Here is a 21,905-nt window from a genome sequence, read left to right as displayed (position 1 = left end):
GACCAGAACTTCACCAGGTTTGTGAACTCTTGCTCTGGAAGGTTTTGTACATTTGGGAATGTGGCCAGAGGAATCAAATATTATTTTCAGAAAATTTGTAGCTTTGTTTTAACTATTATGTAACATCATATGTGTGGGGCTTGTGCGTTGCACCAGTTCTTGGAAACTCTCTCATCTTGTTTTTTGATTTTTGAAAAGACTTGATTATTGTCTGATACCGTAATTCCAAATAGAGAACTCTTGTTTCTCTACGTAGGACTGTGTGGTATAAAGATGTTGCAATCCAATGTGCCAGATTTGATTCAGCACCTTTTCTTTTTTCCACACACAAAATATTTGACCTGTCGCAGTCACCTGACTCTGAAGTACCTACTATATACGTGTGTGTGCAATGGTTAAGATAAATGTGATGCAGCTGCAGCAGACCTTTGATTGTTTTATTAAAGATTTGAGAAATGAAGAATGTGCCATTCCTTTCCTGTAGTATTTTCTACATTCAACATGTATTGTGTTTACTATTTTCTTTCTTATGTATACTATAGACAAGATGATCAATTATTTATTTTTACTTTTTGGTGTTTAAAAAATATATACATATATAGTATTTCTGGCAATTTGGAAATCAAAGGCACAATAAAAACAGAAAACACCAATGAAGATAACGTTAAGGCCATTTAAAATGTAACACAAACAATGAAAAATAAAATCAACTTTCAGCAACAAATCAAACTTAGCAGAAGCAGCTAAACTTAGCAATTCCTAACATATAAACGTGTCACTCGCTGTCTGCCCTCCTATTGGTCCGTTTCCTCGCGTTCTCTCCTCCCATTGGCCGACAAACCCTGCCAATCACCACTGTGTAGTATGTGGTTCCTGTTGTGCGCCTCAGCCGGTGAGTGTGACAGCCTGTGTGGTGTCTTCCTAGGTGAGGAGTTTACACAATGAAAATGAAAACACGGAGATGAAACACCTGTAATATCTGAAACCCGGAGGCACAACTGAACCATGAAAGTCGCCACTGTGGGCTTCTACGGTTTCGCTCTGGGGCTCCTGGCGGTTGGCCTGCGAGAGTTGCTGACTGGCTTCGAGGAGAACAGATGCAGTATGACCTATATGTTTGAATACCCAGAGTACCGGGTGAGTAGTGGGCTAATTATTTCACTTAACACCTCGTAAAATACGTAGCGCGTACGTTAGCTAGTAGCATTGCGTTGTTTCTGGCGGAGGCGAGGCTCTGTCTCGCTCACTGCTTTGCTAATTTAAACAACCGCGAACAAAATTGTGTTTCCAGCTGAACAGACAGCCTAAATTATCCCTGCCGAGGGTCTTTTGAGCTATTTCCTTAAGCCTGCTAACGTTACCCAGCGGAGCGAAGTAACGTCAGGTGTTGCCTCTCAACTGGCGGGCTCGTGCATTTCCTTCAGTGGTTTGTCAGGACGCGCGCACCTGTCTGGTTGGAGGTGTTTGCTGAGGATACGGATCAGATTAGCCCAAATTAGCCGGGTTATAAAAGCATAAATCAACTGCTGATCCTTGAATCCTCTCAGCAGGTTATCGGCTGATCAGCTTTGCGAGGTGGTTGCGCAGGTGAAGTTGAAAATGTTAGCAATGCAATGTGGGTCGCCTTCCTCTGCCTCACTAATGTGTTCATCTGTCCAGAAGTGGAGCACAGCTGGGGGGGGCATGCACTGTATGGACATGCACCTTACTGCAGACGGGAGTGTGTGTGCCTTTTTTTGTTATAAGGGAGGAAGAATAAGAAGAAAAGAATATCTTTAGCTTTGTTTGTGTGGGTAATGGACAGCATGCTCTCTTGAATCAGGGCTGTGTCAGAGCAGGAAACAATTACTCAGTTAATATTTGGCATTTAGAGCAAGGGGGGAAAAGTCAGAGGTGAGAACCAGCAAATTTGATAGCGCTGGCATGTCTGTGTGACAAATCATAACATGAAATCATTTTTGTTATTGCAATATTGTGATACAGCTCAGTTTTCTGGCCTGCTTTACAGTGAACGTAGAATGGACCGGTGCTGTTATATTGGATTTAGTATTAATATAAGGGTTGCAACTGTTAAATATTTAAGTTTTCAAATAGTCATGCTGGTTTTTTTTCAACCATCAGTCCAAATCCCTAAATTTCTCAATTTATAATATAAAAATAATAGATAATAGGAGTAAATCCTCATATCTGAGAGGCTTAAAGCGGCACGTTCTTGGTTAAATGCTCTAATCAATGTTGCCCCTGCCCCAGATGTTGTCTTACACTTGCACAGTACATGTGCCACAGCCTATAATGAAGGTCTGGACATGTATACCAACCATACCAGAAATAACATCTCATTACTTCTCACATAAAACCAGACTAACTGTAGTTATTTAGAATAATACACACACGGCTGTTGTTGCAAAAGGTTAATGAAGTGTCTGAGACTGATGTGACTGTGGGACTAACCCATGCCTGTGTGGGTACGTGTTGTGTCAACAGCGAGTGGCTCTGCCCCGGCGTGTGGCCAGACTGTACCCGGCGTACGGGCTCTATCTGTACGGAGAGGGTCTGTACGCCCAGGAGACCCGAGCGCTCAAACTCACCGGTGCCCCTGTGCTCTTCCTGCCTGGAAATGCAGGCAGTTACAAACAAGGTAAGTGAATGAAATGAGTGGCTCAGAGACAATGTTTCAGTGTTGGCATTTAGATCAGCGACGTGGATGTGCTGAGGTTGCTTGAGGACGTGAGCGTGGCTTTATGCTTTTTGTTTATTAGTCTCTACCTGACTTCACAATTTTGCACCCAAGCTTTCAGTATTTTACCATAGTCGATATAAGGAATCCTGTTTCTACAGCTTGTGTTGTGTATGTGGTGCTGTGGTGAAAAACTGACCTTAGCAACCATTTTCCAGTAGTGTCTTTGGTTTGTGTTATGTATTTGCTGTTGTTGTGATTAGGTTATTGCATCATTTTAGTGACATGTACACCCAGAGCTATACCCTCAACCATTTAAACTGTACTTGTGTCTTACTGTAAACAAATCCCAAGAAAAAAACACAACAACAATGTGTTGTCAACACCTGATATATATCTTATTCCACTCTTTCCTCTAGAAACTATTAAAAAACACATCAATGTTTTCAATTGCACATGTTCCTTTATTACCATGAACAAACACACACTGCAGTTTATTTTGAGTCAATCCCACACACACCGTCCGGCTGCTGTAAATATTAACTAAAGCGCCAAATGTGTGTTAATCCACAGCTGAAAATAGTCCCCAACAAATGCACAATTTACTCCTGTTTGAGTAACGGTTGCTTGAGACTACAGTGCCCAGCTGTTTCAGACAATGACATAGCTTCTTCTATCCTGTTTTCATGGAATCAAACCTGGAACTTTATAGTGACATGATATTTCCTCTAAATGATAACTTACTTAGTTGTACTCTCAATGACACAAATCCTTCCTGGGATTATTCTGGCCCCCTGTTCCTGCTATCAGTTGTGTTTGTATTCACATGAGTAAAAGCGTGGGTGTTCTCCTCCTACACACATTTTGCAGTTACACTGTGGTGTGTGTGTGTGTGTGTGTGACGATGCTCCATGCTCTCTGTTCGTTAACATTTCTTGTCCTACATGTAGACACTTCAAGTCGATGTATTTTAAATAACAGCTATTGTTTGATAACATTCCCAACGTCACAAGTTACAACAGCTTGATGAAGACTGTCAAAGGAGATCAGGGTGTTGCTGGTATGTTTCCACACAGGAAAATGGTCCAATGAATGTACATTTAATGAGCTTTTTTTTAGCAGTATAGTGAAGAGTTTTCTTTTTAGGTCACGAAGAGCTGCCCCGAGGATCTGAAGAAGCTCAGCATGTGATGACTCTAATCAATAATTCAAAATATAAAAAAATAATTTGCACATAAAAGCCGTGCATATATAATTATTGCAGAGTAGCATTACAGCTGAGCATATGGCGGTGATCAGCACTGACCCCGCATCTGTATGATTCCACTTTATGCCGTCTGTGAAAACACCCAGCTGACACCATCAAATGTCTTCTCCTCTCCACGAAGCTCGCTCCCTGGGCTCTGTGGCCCTGAGGAAGGCTGAAAACATGGAGGGAGGCCTCCACTTCAACGTGTTCACCGTGGACTTCAACGAGGAGCTGGTGGCCCTTTACGGCGGCAGCCTGCGCAGGCAGACCCACTTCTTGCATGAGAGCATTAAGGCCATCCTGAAGCTCTACAAGGTCAGGCTTCAAATATCATCTACTCGTCAGACAGGGTTACTTACTCCAGATGACGGATATTGCTGGTGGAGTACTATTTCAGTGTGGAGGATACATTACAAGCACATTTCATCACCCTCTACGTTTAAACTTTAAGGCACTGAATTAATCCCTCTGACTTGTACATCTCACAGTAGTAAAGAAGTTGGTAAGGCAACAGTATAAATAACAACATTAAGGAGTGCAATCAAAATGTATAGTTAATATTCCAGTGTCCATTAGATATTCATATGTCTGTCGACCTGCAGGGGAGAATTGTCAATGCATTACTGCAACATTTGCAGTGCAGGTACAGCTACATTAGTTAGCAGCTTTTGCCAGCGGTAAAAGTATGAGGTTCAAAAGCAACATGAGATGAGTTCAAATCATTTGTGCTCAAACTGCAGGTGCATCAACCCTGCAAATTAATTAAATTCAGGATCAAGAGGAGCAGCCTTCAAAAATCATGACAACTAATCCTAAACAGAGAGCACACAGAAAAACAGAGGTCACAAGTTAAAACCAACAAACAGGAGACACAAATGGAGAAATGCTTTGTCTAACCCAACATGTGGCGCTCACTGTCTGTTTTCTCTTTTTTTTTTTTTCCCCCTGCTTGCCAGCACGTGAAGACCCCCCCTCAGAGTGTGGTGCTTGTTGGTCACTCCATGGGAGGAGTGGTGGCCCGGGCTCTGTTCACTTTGCCCCGCTTCAACAGTAATCTGGTCAGCCTCATCATCACCCAGGCCTCCCCTCACCTGGCTCCAGTGCTGGCCCTGGACCCGTACCTGCTGGGTAACGGCAACTCTCACTTGTTGTAGAAAGCACCTTTCAAGATCATCTAAATGATACATGATCAGATGAATGGTTAATATTTGTATTGTTCTGAACCTCTCTATGTAGATTTCTACTCTGCAGTGAGACAGAAGTGGGTGAACCAGGCGAACAAGCTCAGGAACGTCACAGTTCTGTCTGTTGGGGGTGGTTACCGTGACTACCAGGTGCGCTCCGGCTTGACATCCCTACCTTGTCCCCCAAGAGACCCCAATAAGTTGTCACTGGTGGTAAGTATTGTTTGTTAAGTGGCACTCAGCCTTGTCATTCAGCCCTCTTCCACCACAAGAACTTCTCCAAGAACCTTGGAACTTTTTTAAGAACTGAAGAATTTTACCTACATTTCCACTGAGGGGACTCTGTTTCGTTCCAGGGAGGATTTTTTATTTCTTTTTGCCTTGTTAGCACCATGGCAGACGACACTAAAAGTTCCTGGAACTATTTGATGCCAAAGCAGTCTGTCGATTGTGTTTGATCCATTGTCGTCTTGTTTTTTGTCAAGGCAACTGCAGTTCCCAGGACTTGGGTGTCCACTGACCATCTGTCCATCGTTTGGTAAAAGACGCGGCTTTATGTTTTATTAGACTATTGATTGATTTAGAACTATATTCATATGTTATGCAGATCATTAATATGCAGCGTATATGTCTTTGTGTTCCAGGTGCAAAGAGCTTGTTCTCGCTACTGTCAGGGCATTCTTCGACCTCATCGATCCTGAAACCAGACAGGTCAGAAAAACAAACGTTAATACACACTTTTTAAAAAGAATCTTTATGTGAAAAATGTTATGCACGTGTCCTCTGTTTCCCAGCTAACCAGTGTGCTCTTATTAGTTCACAGAAAACCCTGAGAAGAAAATGGCTGTACTAAACCATCACTTCATCAGACACCCTGTCAGGATGTTGGGAGAAACTCAAGACACCTCCATCTCCATCTTAGGTTTGAACATACAAGAAATTTTGCAAGTAGACTTCATTAGTCTCCTATTTAGAGCACCATCCTGTCCATGTACTTTTAGTCATGAGCCATATTTTTACATGTTTTTGTTTTAATATCTGGAGTTTTTATTAACTTTATAAAGGGGGCGCCCCGTTAGTTCACCAGATAGAGTGCATACCATGTAGGCTGAGTCCTCACCTCAGCGGCCCAGGCTGCATGTTATCCCCTCTCTCTCTCTCGATAGCTATCACTATCAAATAAAGGCAAAAAAATGCCTTTTCACTTTTCCATTTCTGTTTTCCAGATTTTCCTGAAGCATGGAGTGAAGTTAACACACTGCGTCTGGCTTACAGCACACCAAAGGTACCAGACCTTGTAGCGATCTAATAAATGCAGACTGGTCTAGTCTTGTCCAGCCTGGTTATTTGACTAATGATCTAAGAAACCAAAACCCTGATCGAGACAGAAACAAATGTGCCAGTTGTGTTCAGTGTTGCTCTCTGTCTACAGGAAGGACAGGTCAAATACTTTCTGTTTGCCCTGTCGAGTCGCAGGAAAGCCTACAGCCATTTCTACTGCCGGAGCAACAACCTGGTGAGTTTTCAGCACTGCTGTGCTGATGTTGTCATCCCTTTGAACTACAACCTTTGCAGTGGTCCGTTTCACTAGCCTCCCGTCAGACTTCTGAATCGTCACCCACTTCTTTGATTGTCCAACAGGAGATGACTAGCTGGGTGTACGGCTGCGTGCACAAGAACGGTTCTTCATGGTGAGAATATGAATAGTGCATCTCTATATCCACAATCAACATCTTCATCTATTCACTGCAGTTTGTTACCGCAGAGCAAATGTGATGTCTTGTGTGGTTATATTACATGATATATGTATGTCTATTACTCTTCATTCATGCTCTTTGAATTTTCCAGTGTGCGTGCAGTGGATCTGTCCATGGGGACTGAGCTTCTGCCACCATACAAGGTAATGGTCCTCTAAAGAGACGCCGTCCAATCCAATCTGAGCTGCTGTTGGTTGCTCATCGCTGCCTGTTCTCCTCCTCAGGTCCTGATTCTGAGTCTCAGTGACTTGTCTGCAGTTACTCATCTGGTTGTTTCGGCCTCCAACCTCAGTGGCAAACAGGTGCTTGGAACAAAATGAGAATCTTGCTACTCTCCGATGATAAGATGCTTCTTGCCCCCTTTTTGTCTTTCTCTGTCTGTCCTGCCTCTGTCTACTTGCTGGGCTGCCGTTAAGGGAAGAAACAGTAACAAGACATAAGCAGCCATGCTTGAGGCTCTGTGAGGCTGCACCTCGGCACAGGTAGCTTTGAGCTAAATGCTAACGTCAGCATGCACACGATGACAGTGCTAACATGCTGGTGTTTAGCAGGTAATGTCGACTGTTTACTATCTTAGTTCACTATCTCAGTTAAGTGTGATGGCATGCCAACATCTTTTAATCACCAAATTACAGCTGAGGATGATGGGAATGTTTTGCATGAATGTGGTCATAAACTAATGTAATGAATGGCTTTGACCTGATGATGGTGCTAGAGGAAAAGTCGGGGGATCCCCAAAGTCATGACATCATACTGCTTGTTCAAACCTTTGTGACATCAGTCGCAGCCACAGGTGGAATCACAATCAGAGTCTAGGGTTCAAACAACTTCAAATAGAGTTGTTTGTAGAATATAAAAGCCTGAGACAACCCAGCAGGAGGAGAAGACACCTACCCTGACTTTATAGTATCATTTGTATACTAATATAGTGATTCAAAGTCTTTCTGGTCCACAGTTCACGGTGGAGTGCGAGTGGCAGAGACAAGAATCTCAGACTCTGTCTGTCCCAGCGCCGCATGTTCTGTCCTTCGGTGAGTAGTCTCGCTGTTGATTCTCTAAAACCTGGGAGAGAAAAGACACATTCCTGTTTAGTGACTGTTGGTTTTCCAGGTTTGACTGTCAGCGACGTTACGGTCAACTCCTCCGGGCTTCTGCACACCATCCAGCTGCAACACTTTCACCAGGTAGCTGTCATTATTTCATCAGGTGCTTGCTGGACTCAGAATCTCTGTTCCTACTGTGTCACTAAACTCTGAACACCCCTGTGTCATCAGGTCTATCAGGCTTTCAGAATTAATGTCGCAAGCCAGTGCAAAGTAAACAAAGGTACGTTTGTCTTGTGATACAGAGGCAGGCACGTGTGCACATGTGAAAATGTAGTGATGATCATTGTATGTCTGTCTGCAGATAGACTGCCCAATGTGTACAGAATAAACGTCCCGTGGTTTCGAGAGGACTCTTTGACCACAGTCAGGTTAGTGGCGTCGGCGTCTGTCTCCAAGCTGTTGTTTCATATTCTCTGTTCCTGTCGTGACTTGATGCGATCTGTCTGCCAGTGTGCCATCAGTGACTGAGATCTCAGGGATGCTCCATACAAGTCATCCAGACAACTCCTCAGGTGTCCTGCTTCAGCTCCACACTGCCCCCAACTGCCAATATAAGGTACTACTTCTCAGCTGCTGGGAAGAGCTTCAGCCTTTTCGACTTCCTGCACATCCTGATGGCAATTCATCACGACAAACTTAATCAATAAGGAGTGATGTGAAATAAATAATGTGTTTACCTTCTGATTTTAACCTCAGGTGTCAGTAAGGACTTCATTTCCCAGGGTGCTGGGACAGGTACAACTTTCTTGTATTTTTTTTAACATCCCTTTCTAAAAGCTAGTAGTGAAATCAGAAAAAAATATAAAGAGTCTTGTTTGTTTTGTTTGAATGAAACGTCTGATCAGCTCTCTCTCTCATGTGACAGATACTGAGGTTCTGTGGCCCCATGGTGCCGGTGTACACAGCTGTAACCCTCCTCCTGTCCTGTGGGGGGCAGCTGTCCTCCATCCTGAAGTCAAGGCGAGCTGCAGACATGAGCCAGGTGGTGGGCAGAGGCCTGCAGCCTCATAAAGTCAATCTGCCCATTTATATTCTGCACATCTTACTTAGGTATTGTTGAATTTAAGTGTGAAAATTCACTCTTGATCTTGTAAACAGTAGTTTCACAAAAATAATCTTATTTTTGACTTTCATGTGAATGTTGTTTTGTAATATTTTATGAAAATAGCTGAATATTCTCAAACCCCACATGATTTTCTTTTCTTGCTACTCCTCCTTCCCTCCTCCCTCCCCTCAGCTGTAGCAGGTTTCAAGAGGTCTGGTCAATTCTTTGCCTCCCACCTATGGACGTCCTCCCCCCAACCATCCCTGATGCCACATTTCATGAGGGCGTGGTACCAGTTGAAGAATGGCCCCACCTCCTGTCCCCTCTACTTTACATCTTGGGGGCAGCTGTGGCATACTGGGGCAGCACTCTGCTCCGTCTCATTATGCGACTGATCTCACTAATACTAGCTCCACTACACAGGTATGGTTGGACATGTAAACATCGAGGTATGTGCACGTGTATTCGGCAATAGATAACGGCAATAACTGTAAACCTCCTCTCAATACCATTCTGCTAACTATCGATTATTTTTATTTTCTGTCTTGTATGCAGACCATCTGTCTCCCGAGACTGTGGCACCCTGAGACTACGGACCCAGCTCCTCATCACTCTGTGCCTGACTGTTTTGGGTGGAACGTCCTGTGGGGCGTTGTCAATATTTGCCGCCTTTCTGCTCCACCTTTACAGAGTGAGTCTTAGGACATGGTAATACAGATGAAGCCATTTTAGCATCAATAATTAAACCAGTTTAAACACTATATTTATCCCTTACACTACACACATCTGTCTTTGTTTGCCATTGCGTGTTCAGGTACTGAGGCTACAGATGACAGAAAGATCATTGAGTCACATGTTGAATCTGGTAAGAGTTTTCAAACATCCAGCATCAGATGGTCAGCTTGATGGTTTTGTGGTTGCTAGTGGTGTGAATGCAGAGCCAGGGTTCATTTAAGTTTTCCACCATCTTTCCAGGCGCCCCGGAAGCACAAAGAAGCCGAGAACGGCTCGGCCGACGCTGAATCCATGAGCACGCCAAAAGAATGTAATGGCGCCCCCCTGCTGTCTGAGTGCGCTCTGCAGGAGGTGAGGGATGATTTACAGCTCCACCTCTGCCTGTCGGCGCTCTTCACGCTACCTGTTGTGCTCATCGCACCGTCACTCCTCCACTGGATCCGCAACTTGAGGTACAGTGTTAAAATGGAAGGAGTGTTTGTTGGACGTTAGACAGTAAATTGAGTTGGAATAACATCCTCCATTTTTGCACACTACTCGTCAAAGTACACGTTAGTTATGTCAAACAAAACGTATTAATCTTTCAACATTTCCAGATAAAAATGTTATGCAGCTCCAGTAATGCATCCTTAAACTTTGTATTAATACAGCTATTGAATCTTTACCCACTTCAGAGGTGCTAGTTTGTCTAATCTTGACCTCTTGTTGTGTTGTTGTTTGTGGAACAGAGCGGAAAACAGGACTGTCCTGTGGCACATCGCTGTTTTTGTAGTGTTTATTATTGCATTCATTTAAGCCATTTGCATAAAATACCTGGCTGAAATCAATATTATATTTAAAAGATGACATTTTATCACAATATGGCAGATGTATGCAGGAATACATGAAGTCAAAAATCTAATTGATGTTTGATGCGATGGTGAGGTGGTAAACATATACGTATGGTTGTGATCCTCTGCAGGTATTCCACCCAGTTGGATCCTGACCCTTGTTGGCCACACATTGTGCCTCTAATTATTGTGTACATGCTGCTTATTAACTGCAACACTTTAAAACTCAGCAACAGGTAAGAGCACATCGTCACTAACACACAAACTCCCTGTTAGATTTATTATCCTGTCGCAGCTGAGAGGTATTCTGCTACAGTATACACCTTTTTTCTTCATCTCTTTCAGTAAACTCCTGCCTCTGACATCCTGCCTCCCTCTCCCCTTGGCCATCGCCATGGTGACCTTCTCTCCACTCCACCTCTACAGAGTCACCCACTTCCTGTTGGCAGCACTCGTCCCTCTGGCCTTGTGTTGTCTTCTCTGACGGTATCTGGCTGGTCTCAGTCCACATCTCTACCATAACAAGCCTTTCTCTAAATTACAGCTTTACTCACTGAAGCTGGTTGAGACTGATTTGTCCCGGGAAGACTTACTCCATCTAGCTGCCGTGGAGCAGAGCCATAGACATACATAGCTTGGGGAACTGTCTGCTCAATGTTGGCACTAAAAGCTCCATGGCAATTACACTATGTTTTAAAACGAGAGGATGTAATGGCCTTGGAACATTTGGTGCGAATATGGCTCTGAAGGATCGACCTGAAACCAAGTTTGCCTTACTCTGTATATCTATAGCTCTGCCTTCAAGGAGCAAGAACTCCACAACCAGTGAAGCTACTGATACTAGAGATTCACAACAGGGTGTTATTGTTAAAATGTCCTCTTTTTTTGTTTGTGTTGTTTCTAGTGTCTACGGTGGCATTGTTCGCTGTGGTCACTACGCTGTGAACTCCTACACTGCCTACTGCTTAGCGATGACTTATAGTTGTATGTTATCTTTACCTGTTGACTGTCATAGCACTGCCGCAAAACCAGTGGCAGTGTCACACCTTCGTTCCATAAGAAAAGTCCAAAGCAATCATGTTTACATTCTCCCTTATTCACATTTTGATACAGAACAATGACAACGGCGGCAACATGAAGGTTTGCACTGGAAAAGGCTTTAGTGCATGTGCAGGTTCTGATCTGTCTGATCTGAAATACAGTGGCCAGGCGGCGAGCAGTCTTCTCTCTGGGGTGGCAAATAGATCTGTCTCTTTTTTTTTTCCTCACTGTGTGACAAACACTCGCTGTTTCAGGTCAGTCACTCTTTCATTCACTCGCTTAGGGAACAGTGACTGTTGAATGAGCAGCAGGCTAGGGGCTTAACCAAATAATAATGATATATTTTCAAGTTAAAAGCTTCCTCGTGGCTCATGGGGCATAGTTCTCCTTGTAAGCTTTTAATGTGAAATAACAATGCAGGAAGTGTTTAGTACATTACTGATACATGCTGAACTTACGGAGCAAGCTGAATACTGTCCCCAGTGGTGCTGTGGCAGTGCAGCAGTGCTGTATGGGTCTGCCATGGCTTCAATACCGTCAAACACTCCCAGCATCAGTAGCTAATATCAGCTGATCCGAACACTCCCGTAAATCTTGACCCGACCTGTCGCACAACAATAAGCAGCTGGCATCATCTGCGGCTGATAGCCTATAATCGAATTATCTTCTTGATTGATTGTGTCATATGAGACACTCTGGAGTGAGTTCTGAGAGTCCAATTAAGCTTCACTATTACACAGACACAGGTTTTCTTTGTGCTGCGTCGTGGCTTAAAGCTCGGCCATGGCAACCCACCTGATGGCTGGGAGATCTTCGATTGACTGGTGTAATGGTGCCAGTGAATATTCATATGTACATGTGAACATTACATGTACATGTATACACATCTACCCTTTAACTGTTTGTGTTTTTTTATTTCTGTTGATCAAGATAAACAAATCCCACTGAGCTCCACTGTGAAACAATGACACATGGGGGGGGGGAGTTAAAAGGGAGGTGAATACTTCACAGGCACCGCCGTAGTGTTTGATCCAGCAACCTCCATGTCAAAAGCCTGCTCCAGTCGGTCTTTATGTGCCAGATTGGCAGTAATGCACAGGCGCTGACTCATTGAATGCAATTACATCAAAAGTTAATGGGGTGATTGTGAGATAAATATACTAAACAGAGAAATTAACATCTGGGGATGGGACAAATCATACATATTCATTACACATAGCTCGTCCCCTAGGTTCATAATGACTATTATCACTTGTGGTCGTTGGTATTTGATACGATGCAGCAGAAGCTGTACGTGTACGAAGCCGTAGCAAAGTTTAAAAAGCAGATTACTTACTTTCTCTAAGCCTCGGATTTAGGTTCAGTGGAGGATTATGGGACGTCTGTCCAGCATTGCGGCTGATAGACATGCAGTGTGATTGGAGCTTCAAACAACAACTTCAAGCTGTTAACGGACAATTTTTAATTGGAATTTCCTTTGCTTTGCACTGCTGCAGTATCTGGAGAATTGTCTTGTATTCCATGATGACTGTTTTATTAAGGCACGGTTAGCGATCCTGAAGGCAGGTGTACAGGTGAATATTTAGAACCAAGGACTCCACCACCTTTTGTCTTACTTTTTTTTTTTTTTTTCAGGGTTCGTACAGCTTTTTAAGAGTAAAATTAAAGCTCTGTCAAGGTACCAAAACCAAAAACATGTATTCTGAGAGCAGATGGTCGCCCTTTTCATTGCGGCAGTCGGTCAATCTAGCTCCGGTCCGCTCCAGGTCTGGTGTTAGATGCCAGGAGACAACAAACAAATATGACGACGGGAGTTGAAACTCCAGATCATGTTGAAAATCAAGGAGTGTATTTGAATTCAAGCATATTCCTAACCTTGAAAACACAACGGTTAAAGTGAAGCATTTTCCAAGACTTTGTACGAACCCTGTTTTTTGTTTTTAAAAACGATCACAAAGCTACTGGTTTATGTGTCCTTTTGCAAACTAAAGTCAACCACACAGAAAGTCCCGAAGTTACAACAACAAAACGTCTCGTGACCATTTGATTTTCGTAAGAACACTTTCTTGTGGTTCCAGATTTTAACATTTTAAGAGCAGCTTAGCGGACGAGGCTGGAGTCGTTCTATATTTTTCTTACTTTCAACAAAAGCCAACAACGGGTTATTCCATCTCAATACTTTCCTGACTTCCCTGCCCTGTCAGTGTATGTGGGATTGAGTCAAAATAAACTACAGAAGGACCATGTCACCCAGTGCAACAGTGTGGCTCACTGGTGTGTTTTTAACAATGGGGCTCTATGGCACAGAGGAAGAAGGTCTACCAGGGTTTGGACACACACACACACACACAATACTTGGTAGTGGGATCAATTCATTGTTGGTGGTCTACTGGGATTTGTTGACAGAAAGAGAACTAAAGAATATCACCAGCCTTATCTTTTGATGCAAGGTGATAGTAAGAAGAGGATGTAATATTTGATATCATGAAGCTTTTGCGTTTCAATGGCAGAAATCAGTTGGCACAATAGTTTCAAACCATCATTGTGAATGTTGTGATGAAAACTGTGTTGTGTGCGTTGAGTGTGGTTGCCCTCACACTGACACCCCTTAGCCGTTAGATTTATGTACGTTTTATGAATCAATGTAATTAAGAAGAATTTCAACTTATGAAACACAACTAACGACTAGTGACGAACACTATACAGTATGTTGTGGGTAACGTGACGGGTGATCAAGATTGATCTACCACAGCTCTACCAGTTTGATTTAAAAGTCAAAGTCTTCATTCTTTGTATTTTATGCCTCTCTCTGTGTTATTGCTTCCTTCCACATGTCAGTGAAGCAGCTGCTGTGCCTTTCCGCTTTCTCGTGTATGCAGCAGTGCGTCTGTCTCATACCTGCCTGTCGGTTCAAAAGCATTCAGTCCTCAGCAGCAGTGTCTTGGCTACATGATAAAGTGTACTTCACTGGTTCTGTGTGAATGTGTTTACTCACAGAAGTGTTTCTTCAACACAGTACGGTTTTAGATTTGTGTGACTTGATAACTAGATACTAAAGCTCATTAGGGACCAATCACTCTCGCCCCTCAAGCAAGCATACAATCATATGTCGGCATGCTCTGCAAAGACACCGCTGTTGTTCCCAATGTGAATGTACCTGCGCCGAATGTCCCTACGTGTGTTTGAGTTTATACAGTTACTAGTGGTGTAAGTGATGGGCTTTTCTGTGCCGTGTTAGTGCTTTGAGGTGCACATCGTCTGCCTCGTCGTGAATTTGGTGGCATACACTACTTTGTAGAACAAATTAGAAGAGATGAGCGTTACATTTTCTATAAATATCAATGTGATTTATATCGGTGTTCACTGTGATCATGTCGTAGTTCCAGATTTACACACGAGGATTTTCTTTCCGAACTGGAAAACCAACGCTCGGAGGGGGGGGGGTGACGAGATGTTTTGAAATATTAGAATATTAGGTAAGGCAGAAAATCAGCTGAAACATATTTCGTTGTCGTAGACGTTCCTTGAATACATTCAGAAGTAAGTTGAAAACTTGAAAATGCTACTTTCAAACACTCAATTTGAAATACTGCCATTTTAAAACCGGTAAAACAAACCGTGCTCCCGTTGATCTCTTGTTGTAGTTGTTATCTATTAATTTGGCAGCAAAGTTTGAATCTTTACAGGGAAGAAGCAAGTGAGTACATTATGTCTCCACTTTAACATTATTGTCAGTTATTCTCTCTGTTAAAATGCCTCTGGGTGAACAAAACCATGAGGTTGAACAAACATGTATAATTTGAATTCATTTGTCACTGAATCTCGTTTCAGTCTTAACTTAAACCGACAGCTGAATTATATATTTCAATACCTGACAACTTCAGACGCAACAGATTTTAGACTTAAATTTTAACATGAAAATGGCATGAAGTTTATTGTCCAGTTACTTTTCTCTCTTGATAGTAAAATAGGTGATACCTCAGACTGTTATATAGTTATTTAATTAACTTGTCAGTAATCGTGACAGTGTCAACCATCAACTGTCCTACTGACAGGCGTCTAAATTCATCATTTAGAGAGATTTCTCCCTTCCTTTTATGAGCTTACTTTTTTGTTTCACAAGCTTTTTAGCATTCGAATCAAAGCACACTAAAGTAATCTATCATCTGCTCCACTCACTGGAATTGATCACTGTAAGTAAACGTCGACTCCGAAAATGCTGTGCAGCTGCCAAAAAACGTAGGCTGCTGTTTTGAATAATCAACCGTGAAGGCTCTTACTGCAACTTACTTACAAAGAGTTGCTCACTTAAACCAAATTCCTTTTGGAAAAACAAGCGTTTTAACAGCATAATGTGCTTCTGCTCCTTATTTAGGAAGTTTATTCCAATGTTAAATCACCAGAGTGTGACACGTCCTTCACAGAAATGACTTACACACAACATTGCACTCTATGAAACTCTAAAATTCAGTAAGAAAGCTGGTCTTCTCACACACACACACACATGTTTGTTTGTACTCACTGTCATCTTCCTAGTAATGATGTGTATCTGGTAATATGGAGGTAAAGCTCACATTAAATGTTACTACTGTCTATAAGTGCTTTAAAGTCTGGTAACCCTATCAGTTTCCTGCTTCTGCCTAGAGTGACTTTAAAACCTGTAACCTCCTGCTAGCTGCTCCTTATTGTGCAGAACTAGTTCGTCCTCTGCTGATATACTGTACCGGGCAGTTAGGTGAAAGAAGAGAAAATATACCATGTCTGAGGGACAGTTTCTTTTATTTACATGTTCTGGAGAGGCTCTAGTATGGAAGAGTATTTTATCCTCAGGTTTAAGCATTATTGTGTCAAAACTGATTGCTTTGATGTTTTTATATTTCTCACATTTTTATCTGATGTCATTGTAAATGGGCAAACTGTGCAATTTTTGGCACCATTGTTGTTGCAATAAAACTGAAAAATGATTGTAGTTTTTATTATTATTATTATTATTATGTTATGGGTATGAAATGATCATTCTTTAAAGGCCCAGCACACTCACACAGGTGTTTCCACTTGTTCTGGCTGACCTTTCTGCTCAGGCCCCCGCCAAAACAAAACAAAGCAGAGAGCTAAAACTGAACAAAACCTGTGAAGAAGTCGAACATTTAGTATGTGAGAGCTCCTTTTCTCACACCAAGACTGGACGAATGCTCAGGGGCCTCCATTTGTAGCTAAATAATGTCAGGCAGTCATTTGCTAGTTAACACATTATTAGCCATTAGCCTAACCCTAACCCATTATTAGCCATACCAGTTTGATCAGCTGATTATTTAGTTTTGCAGTCTTTCTGCCCCCTGGTGGTCAAACACTGCTCACTGCAGCTGAGAGAGGCCGCTAAATGCCACTTTAGATATAACTATTTAGCTCATTTGTTGTTGATTTAAGACTAGCTAACGTTAGCATAGCTACCCCACCCCCCCACCCCCCTTTCATCTGCTGTTTCACTGAAGTTTGAAGAACTGCTGCACCTCTGCCGAGCGGCCACGGGGGGGCGCCGTGTCCCCGCCGACAGCAGAAAGTGACGAGTTGCAACACGACCGGATGGATGTTTGTATTTGTGCACTTTCCTCGTGTTGGCTTTACTGTGTTGTGTACTGTACTGTGTTGTGTACTGTGTTGTGTACTTTGTGTACTGTTGAGTAGTTAAATCTCTAGCAATGCATCGCGTTGATCATGTGTTTTGAATATAAAGTCCTAAATCTCAGTTCTCTGTTGAAACACAGTAGATTGAAGTGACTTGACTAAATGCGCTGATTGGATGGATCTGTGCAGGGTAACTGCTCTACAGGTTGACTACATCCAGTGCGCCCCCGCCCCTCCCTCATTAATATGCAGTGTGTATATATGTTATCAACAGCAAAAACTAGCCGACATCTCAGGCACTACAATCCCCCTGAAAAATCCCTCCGCGCCCCCAGCAAGGAGAGAGTCAGCCACTCCACTGCAACTAAGCAAACATTACGCCATCCTCCGGTAAGCTACGTTTTCTTTCCTTTTCTTTTTCTTTTTTTTTGTTTGTTAAGGGGACTGACAGCGGCTGCTCGCTCGCTCTGCCCAGTCAGAGTCTGTGCATCAGCCGGGACTGGTGGGAGGACGTCGGCTCTGACTGCAGCACATTGCGATGCAGAGAGGGAGAGTGAGGATGCGATGCCTGCATGAGCTGCACGTCTGAAGCCCGCAGCAGCAGCAGCAGCCTCCTGTGCGGACAGAGTGCAGGGAGGCGCTGGTGGAGTTTATACGCACACCTCTGGAAGCTGCCACCGAAGAGGGCCGAGGTGTCTCTGCAGCGCCGCAGCTTTTTCAGAGGGATGCCGTCTCGATACGTGACTCCGAGCCCAAAGCTGCCCTGGCTCGGGATCTGAGAGGGAGGGGGTGGGAGGGGGGCCCTAGCGCGGCACCCCGCCCGTCTCTCCTCATTTGGACTGCAGGGATAACGACCTAAACCGTGATATCCCCCGCGCAGAGACCACTGAGCAGGTGCAGCGCTGTCACCGTCCGCACGCCGTTTACCTTCCATCCCGCACCTCTGCGCCAAAGGTAAGCTCCCCGTGCGCCGTGTGGACTGGAGGGACCGCGTAGGTGTTCATGGCTTCCAGCAGTGATGGTGATAATGATGATGATGATGATGCTGAAAGCAGCTGAATCTGTCATTAAACCACCGCAGCGTCGTCTTATGCGTATCGGGTTCTGCTTTCGTTCGTGTTTTTTTTCCCCACCGAGGGGGGGGGGGGGGTAATTGATGGTTTCATGGATGCGTCTTGGGAAAGAGATGCATAAAAAGAAAATGACGTAGGGAATTCCCACAGTAATCCAATAGCGTGCGATGACACCTGCACATTCCGCCAGTGCGGTCCCTACATGGCCTGCTCAGTCATGTGCGCACAGCGGCGCTGCGCGGCGCAAAGATCGACTCGAAATGATTAAAGTTGGAGACCAACTGTTATGTAACGTGATTTTGCTGACGTGATTCAGCCATGAGCGGGGGTTACCTTCACGTCTCTTTAGCTGTAAGATGTTGAGATGCCCCCAGTCCAGAGAGTGGCCTGTGTTTACATCCATATGAACGCTTATCGCGGAGCTCGGACTGGTAAGCCCGCTGTCGGTTATCTATAATCAAATGATGTAAAGGTCTGCGGTGTCTTTGCTAAAAATCCCCTTTGAGGTCTTCCCGTGCATGAATTGCTTGTTCTCCCCCCCTCTGCTTTTAAGGCTTTCTCAAAAATGTGATACATTAAGCAAACGTGTTATCTGAGATGGGCTGGAACAAGCAGAAAGACAGTTTTGTTAGATTTTTGTCCCTGCAGATCATCACACACACACACACACACACACACACACACACACACACACACACACACACACACACACAAAATCCTCACTTGACAGAATTTGACCTGTGAATGTTTGGTTCTGTCAGCTGCACAGATCATGTCAGTTGCAGATGTGTCCGATAACTGATGAGTTTATATACATGTGACGGTTTCGAGTAGATATCATGAAGGAATAGAGGGGGAGAGAAAAGCCCCCTGTGCACAGGGTCCAGGATGACTTGCTTCACCCCTAACTGAAAGGAAGTGGATAAGAAGCTGTAGAAATCCCCTTTGACCCCACCATGTGATATATTAGATATACATACAATATGTGTGAGGTGTCTGCTGAGGAATAGTTGGTTCATCCCTTACAGAACTTATTTTGGAAAACAAAATGGGGCTGTTCTTTTAAAGATTTGTCGAAGCCCCTACAGACTAGTCCACCCACTCAGGTGTTTTCACTGACCCCCTCGCTAGTTTTGGTACACCTGTTAGAGCAGGACAACTTGCCCTTTTTCTAATTCTCATTGGTACAGTAAGCCGTAACAGAGAGCCAGCACGCACAGTACCAGGACCCTGAAACTGAAGCATTTCATTTACATTCGTGACATGTGAAAACGTCTTCCAGGCCAAAGACGTTGGTCGCCGTATCAAATGTTTTGATCCGTCCTGCGACGGCAGTTCACGTATTTGCCTAGTTCAATGAGGAATCCTGCTACAGAAATATATTGATGCAATTACGGCAAGAGATCTTAAAACTAAATCTGTTCCTGTTTTGCATCTTGGATTGCCCATATCCATAATGGGTTGTGTATTTGACCTCAATACTTATTGATTCCAACCGAAATGCTGTCCATAGCAGCAATTATTGGAAACTGTCAAGTCTCAAAAGCTGGCATTGACTGTCAGATACATGATCTGGTTTCGGTTCAGTTCCTGCGTGGCTGCTTGTGTTCAGACTTCATGTAACTGTTGTTAAAAACGCTTCTTTTGTTAAATGAAAACATGTTGTCTATCATCAAATGATACTTAGCCCTTTATGCACCTTTAATTCATCAGCATTCGCTCTGCTTTCAGAGACGGTGGCGGAGTGTGAGTTAAGGCACTGCTCGCTCTCTGTAGATTGTAATGGTTTAGTGTGGTGGGTTAGGGGTTAGGGGTTAGGCATGTGGTGAGAAAGAGATTCATTATCAAATCAAGAACGCATCCTCGTGGAGTCAGGTGACTTGGGAGGGCTTCACTGACCTTAAAGGCTGTAAAGCCTTTGTTAGGAACTGAGTTAGCCGATGAGTCAGGAGTTAGAATGGAGGAGGTGTGTATTGTTTATCAGCGTGTTCTAGATCTTCATTGAAGCGGTGGGATGTTTACAATGAGTGAAACATACGTTTGTATAAATGTATGTTTTGTGCATAATTTGATATGCATTTCCCCAAAATTCAACCTGTGATATTCAGTATTTTTTGGAAACTTTGGGTTCTCCACTTGAATTTAATGTAGTTATGTGGGTTTGTATCAGAATCAGAATCATAAATACTTATTGCACAAGTTACAGGTGCTCCCATTCAAGAATAGTAAAGTAGCGCGAATTTAGAAATGAGAAGTATGTCCAAATATAAGATATAAGAAATAAAATAAACAACCTGAATTTGTAACGACTGACTCCACGATATGTCTGTTCGGCAGCTCGAATGCCTCAGATTAGTCTGTGTACTTTGTGTATGTCTGTATGCAGTTTTCCTGCCTTTCACAAACCCATACACAACCCACTTTCCCATTTACAGAAAGGTCAGCGGTCTAAACTTGGAGAGGGCGATATCAATCAGTCTTCTGGCGTAAATGCCATTTTCGACTCGCCCGGGCCTGTCGTGGGGGGAGACCTCCCGAGGAGTGACTCATCCCAGACGTGTTCTCCCAGGGCGAAGTGTTTACAGAAACACGGTGAGCGGGAGGGGGCTGCACTTTTTTTCTGGGAAGTGGGAGCACTCTGGCACCAGCCCTGTAGCCTGTGTTCTCTCAGAATGACTCACAAAGCTGCACCTCCGGTGAGGCCTCGCTGCAGTGAGCGGTCGTCAGGTGGAGCGCTCAGTCTTCATCCACCTTTAGGTTCATGTCGGAGAAGATGTATTTTCATCTTCTGAGTCAGAAAGGCTGTTTGTGTGGTTTTGTGGAGCGGCAGTGCGTTTGATTTAGTGTGTAATGCTTCTTTGTGCTGGTGTGTGTTTTGTTCTTGACTTTATGTGTCAGTGAGGCACAATAAGACCTCAGTGCCAGTGTGTGTGTGTGTGTGTGTGTGTGTGTGTGTGTGTGTGTGTGTGTGTGTGTGTGTGTGTGTGTGTGTGTGTGCGTGCCAGCTCCCCAAGGTGCCCGTTCTGTCAGGCTCTAAAGTGCAGCAGTCACCTCCACAGGGGCACCGAGGGGTCCCTCTGCTGACACACACACACACACACACACACACACAACAAACCATTGATTATTTCCATTATTGATTAATCTCTTGATTGTTCTCTTTCATTGTTTCCATGAAATTAGTGGAACATGTCACAATTCCCCAGGTGATGTACATGCATACAAATAGCCTGTTTTGTCAAACTAACCCAAAGATATTCATAGCAAATACAATAAAACACAGATAAACAGCAGATTTATTTGTTAGGTTCTAAAACCAGCAAAGGGTTGCATTATTGCTTAATAGAATCACTTAAATCAGTAGTTCCAACCCTTCTGACTTCCCTGCCCTGTCGGTGCTACTCAGCCCCAAGCTCATTGGTTCTTGATGAAGATGTAAATCTTTAAAAAAGGGTCATGAATGTATACATTCCTAAAACAGTTCGGCACTGTTGTTTTAGCAAACTTTACGCACACAGGAATTATTTACAGCCAGGGATTAATACACAACTGGTGTTGTAGTGAGTGTTTTCTGCAGCAGATG

General features: G+C 43.6%; 1 protein-coding gene across 1 annotated transcript; it reads left to right on the top strand.

Annotated features, from left to right (window-relative positions):
* The first annotated feature begins 1,005 nt into the window (after positions 1 to 1,005).
* On the top strand, positions 1,006 to 11,067 carry pgap1 (post-GPI attachment to proteins inositol deacylase 1). The gene is made up of 26 exons (XM_070915255.1): positions 1,006 to 1,137; positions 2,485 to 2,638; positions 4,066 to 4,241; positions 4,883 to 5,054; positions 5,163 to 5,323; positions 5,596 to 5,648; positions 5,755 to 5,821; positions 5,927 to 6,032; positions 6,337 to 6,395; positions 6,543 to 6,626; positions 6,752 to 6,801; positions 6,959 to 7,010; positions 7,092 to 7,169; positions 7,823 to 7,898; positions 7,978 to 8,051; positions 8,142 to 8,193; positions 8,275 to 8,341; positions 8,424 to 8,529; positions 8,670 to 8,708; positions 8,839 to 9,023; positions 9,211 to 9,441; positions 9,574 to 9,709; positions 9,833 to 9,883; positions 9,994 to 10,205; positions 10,715 to 10,819; positions 10,929 to 11,067. Exons 1-26 carry the CDS (start codon positions 1,006 to 1,008, stop codon positions 11,065 to 11,067), a joined length of 2,817 nt encoding a protein of 938 aa, XP_070771356.1.
* Positions 11,068 to 21,905: the final 10,838 nt, after the last annotated feature.

This window comes from Enoplosus armatus, chromosome 11 (genome assembly GCF_043641665.1).
Source record: "Enoplosus armatus isolate fEnoArm2 chromosome 11, fEnoArm2.hap1, whole genome shotgun sequence".
Lineage (NCBI taxonomy): Eukaryota > Metazoa > Chordata > Actinopteri > Centrarchiformes > Enoplosidae > Enoplosus > Enoplosus armatus.
This window is presented reverse-complemented; position numbering and strand designations above follow the sequence as displayed.

Excerpts from the sequence above, each read along its gene's own strand:
- pgap1 (XM_070915255.1), top strand. The coding sequence starts at position 1,006 with ATGAAAGTCGCCACTGTGGGCTTCTACGGTTTCGCTCTGGGGCTCCTG. Across the intron at positions 9,442-9,573 it reads ATACTAGCTCCACTACACAG|ACCATCTGTCTCCCGAGACT; the intron begins GTATGGTTGGAC and ends TCTTGTATGCAG. Across the intron at positions 10,206-10,714 it reads CACTGGATCCGCAACTTGAG|GTATTCCACCCAGTTGGATC; the intron begins GTACAGTGTTAA and ends GATCCTCTGCAG.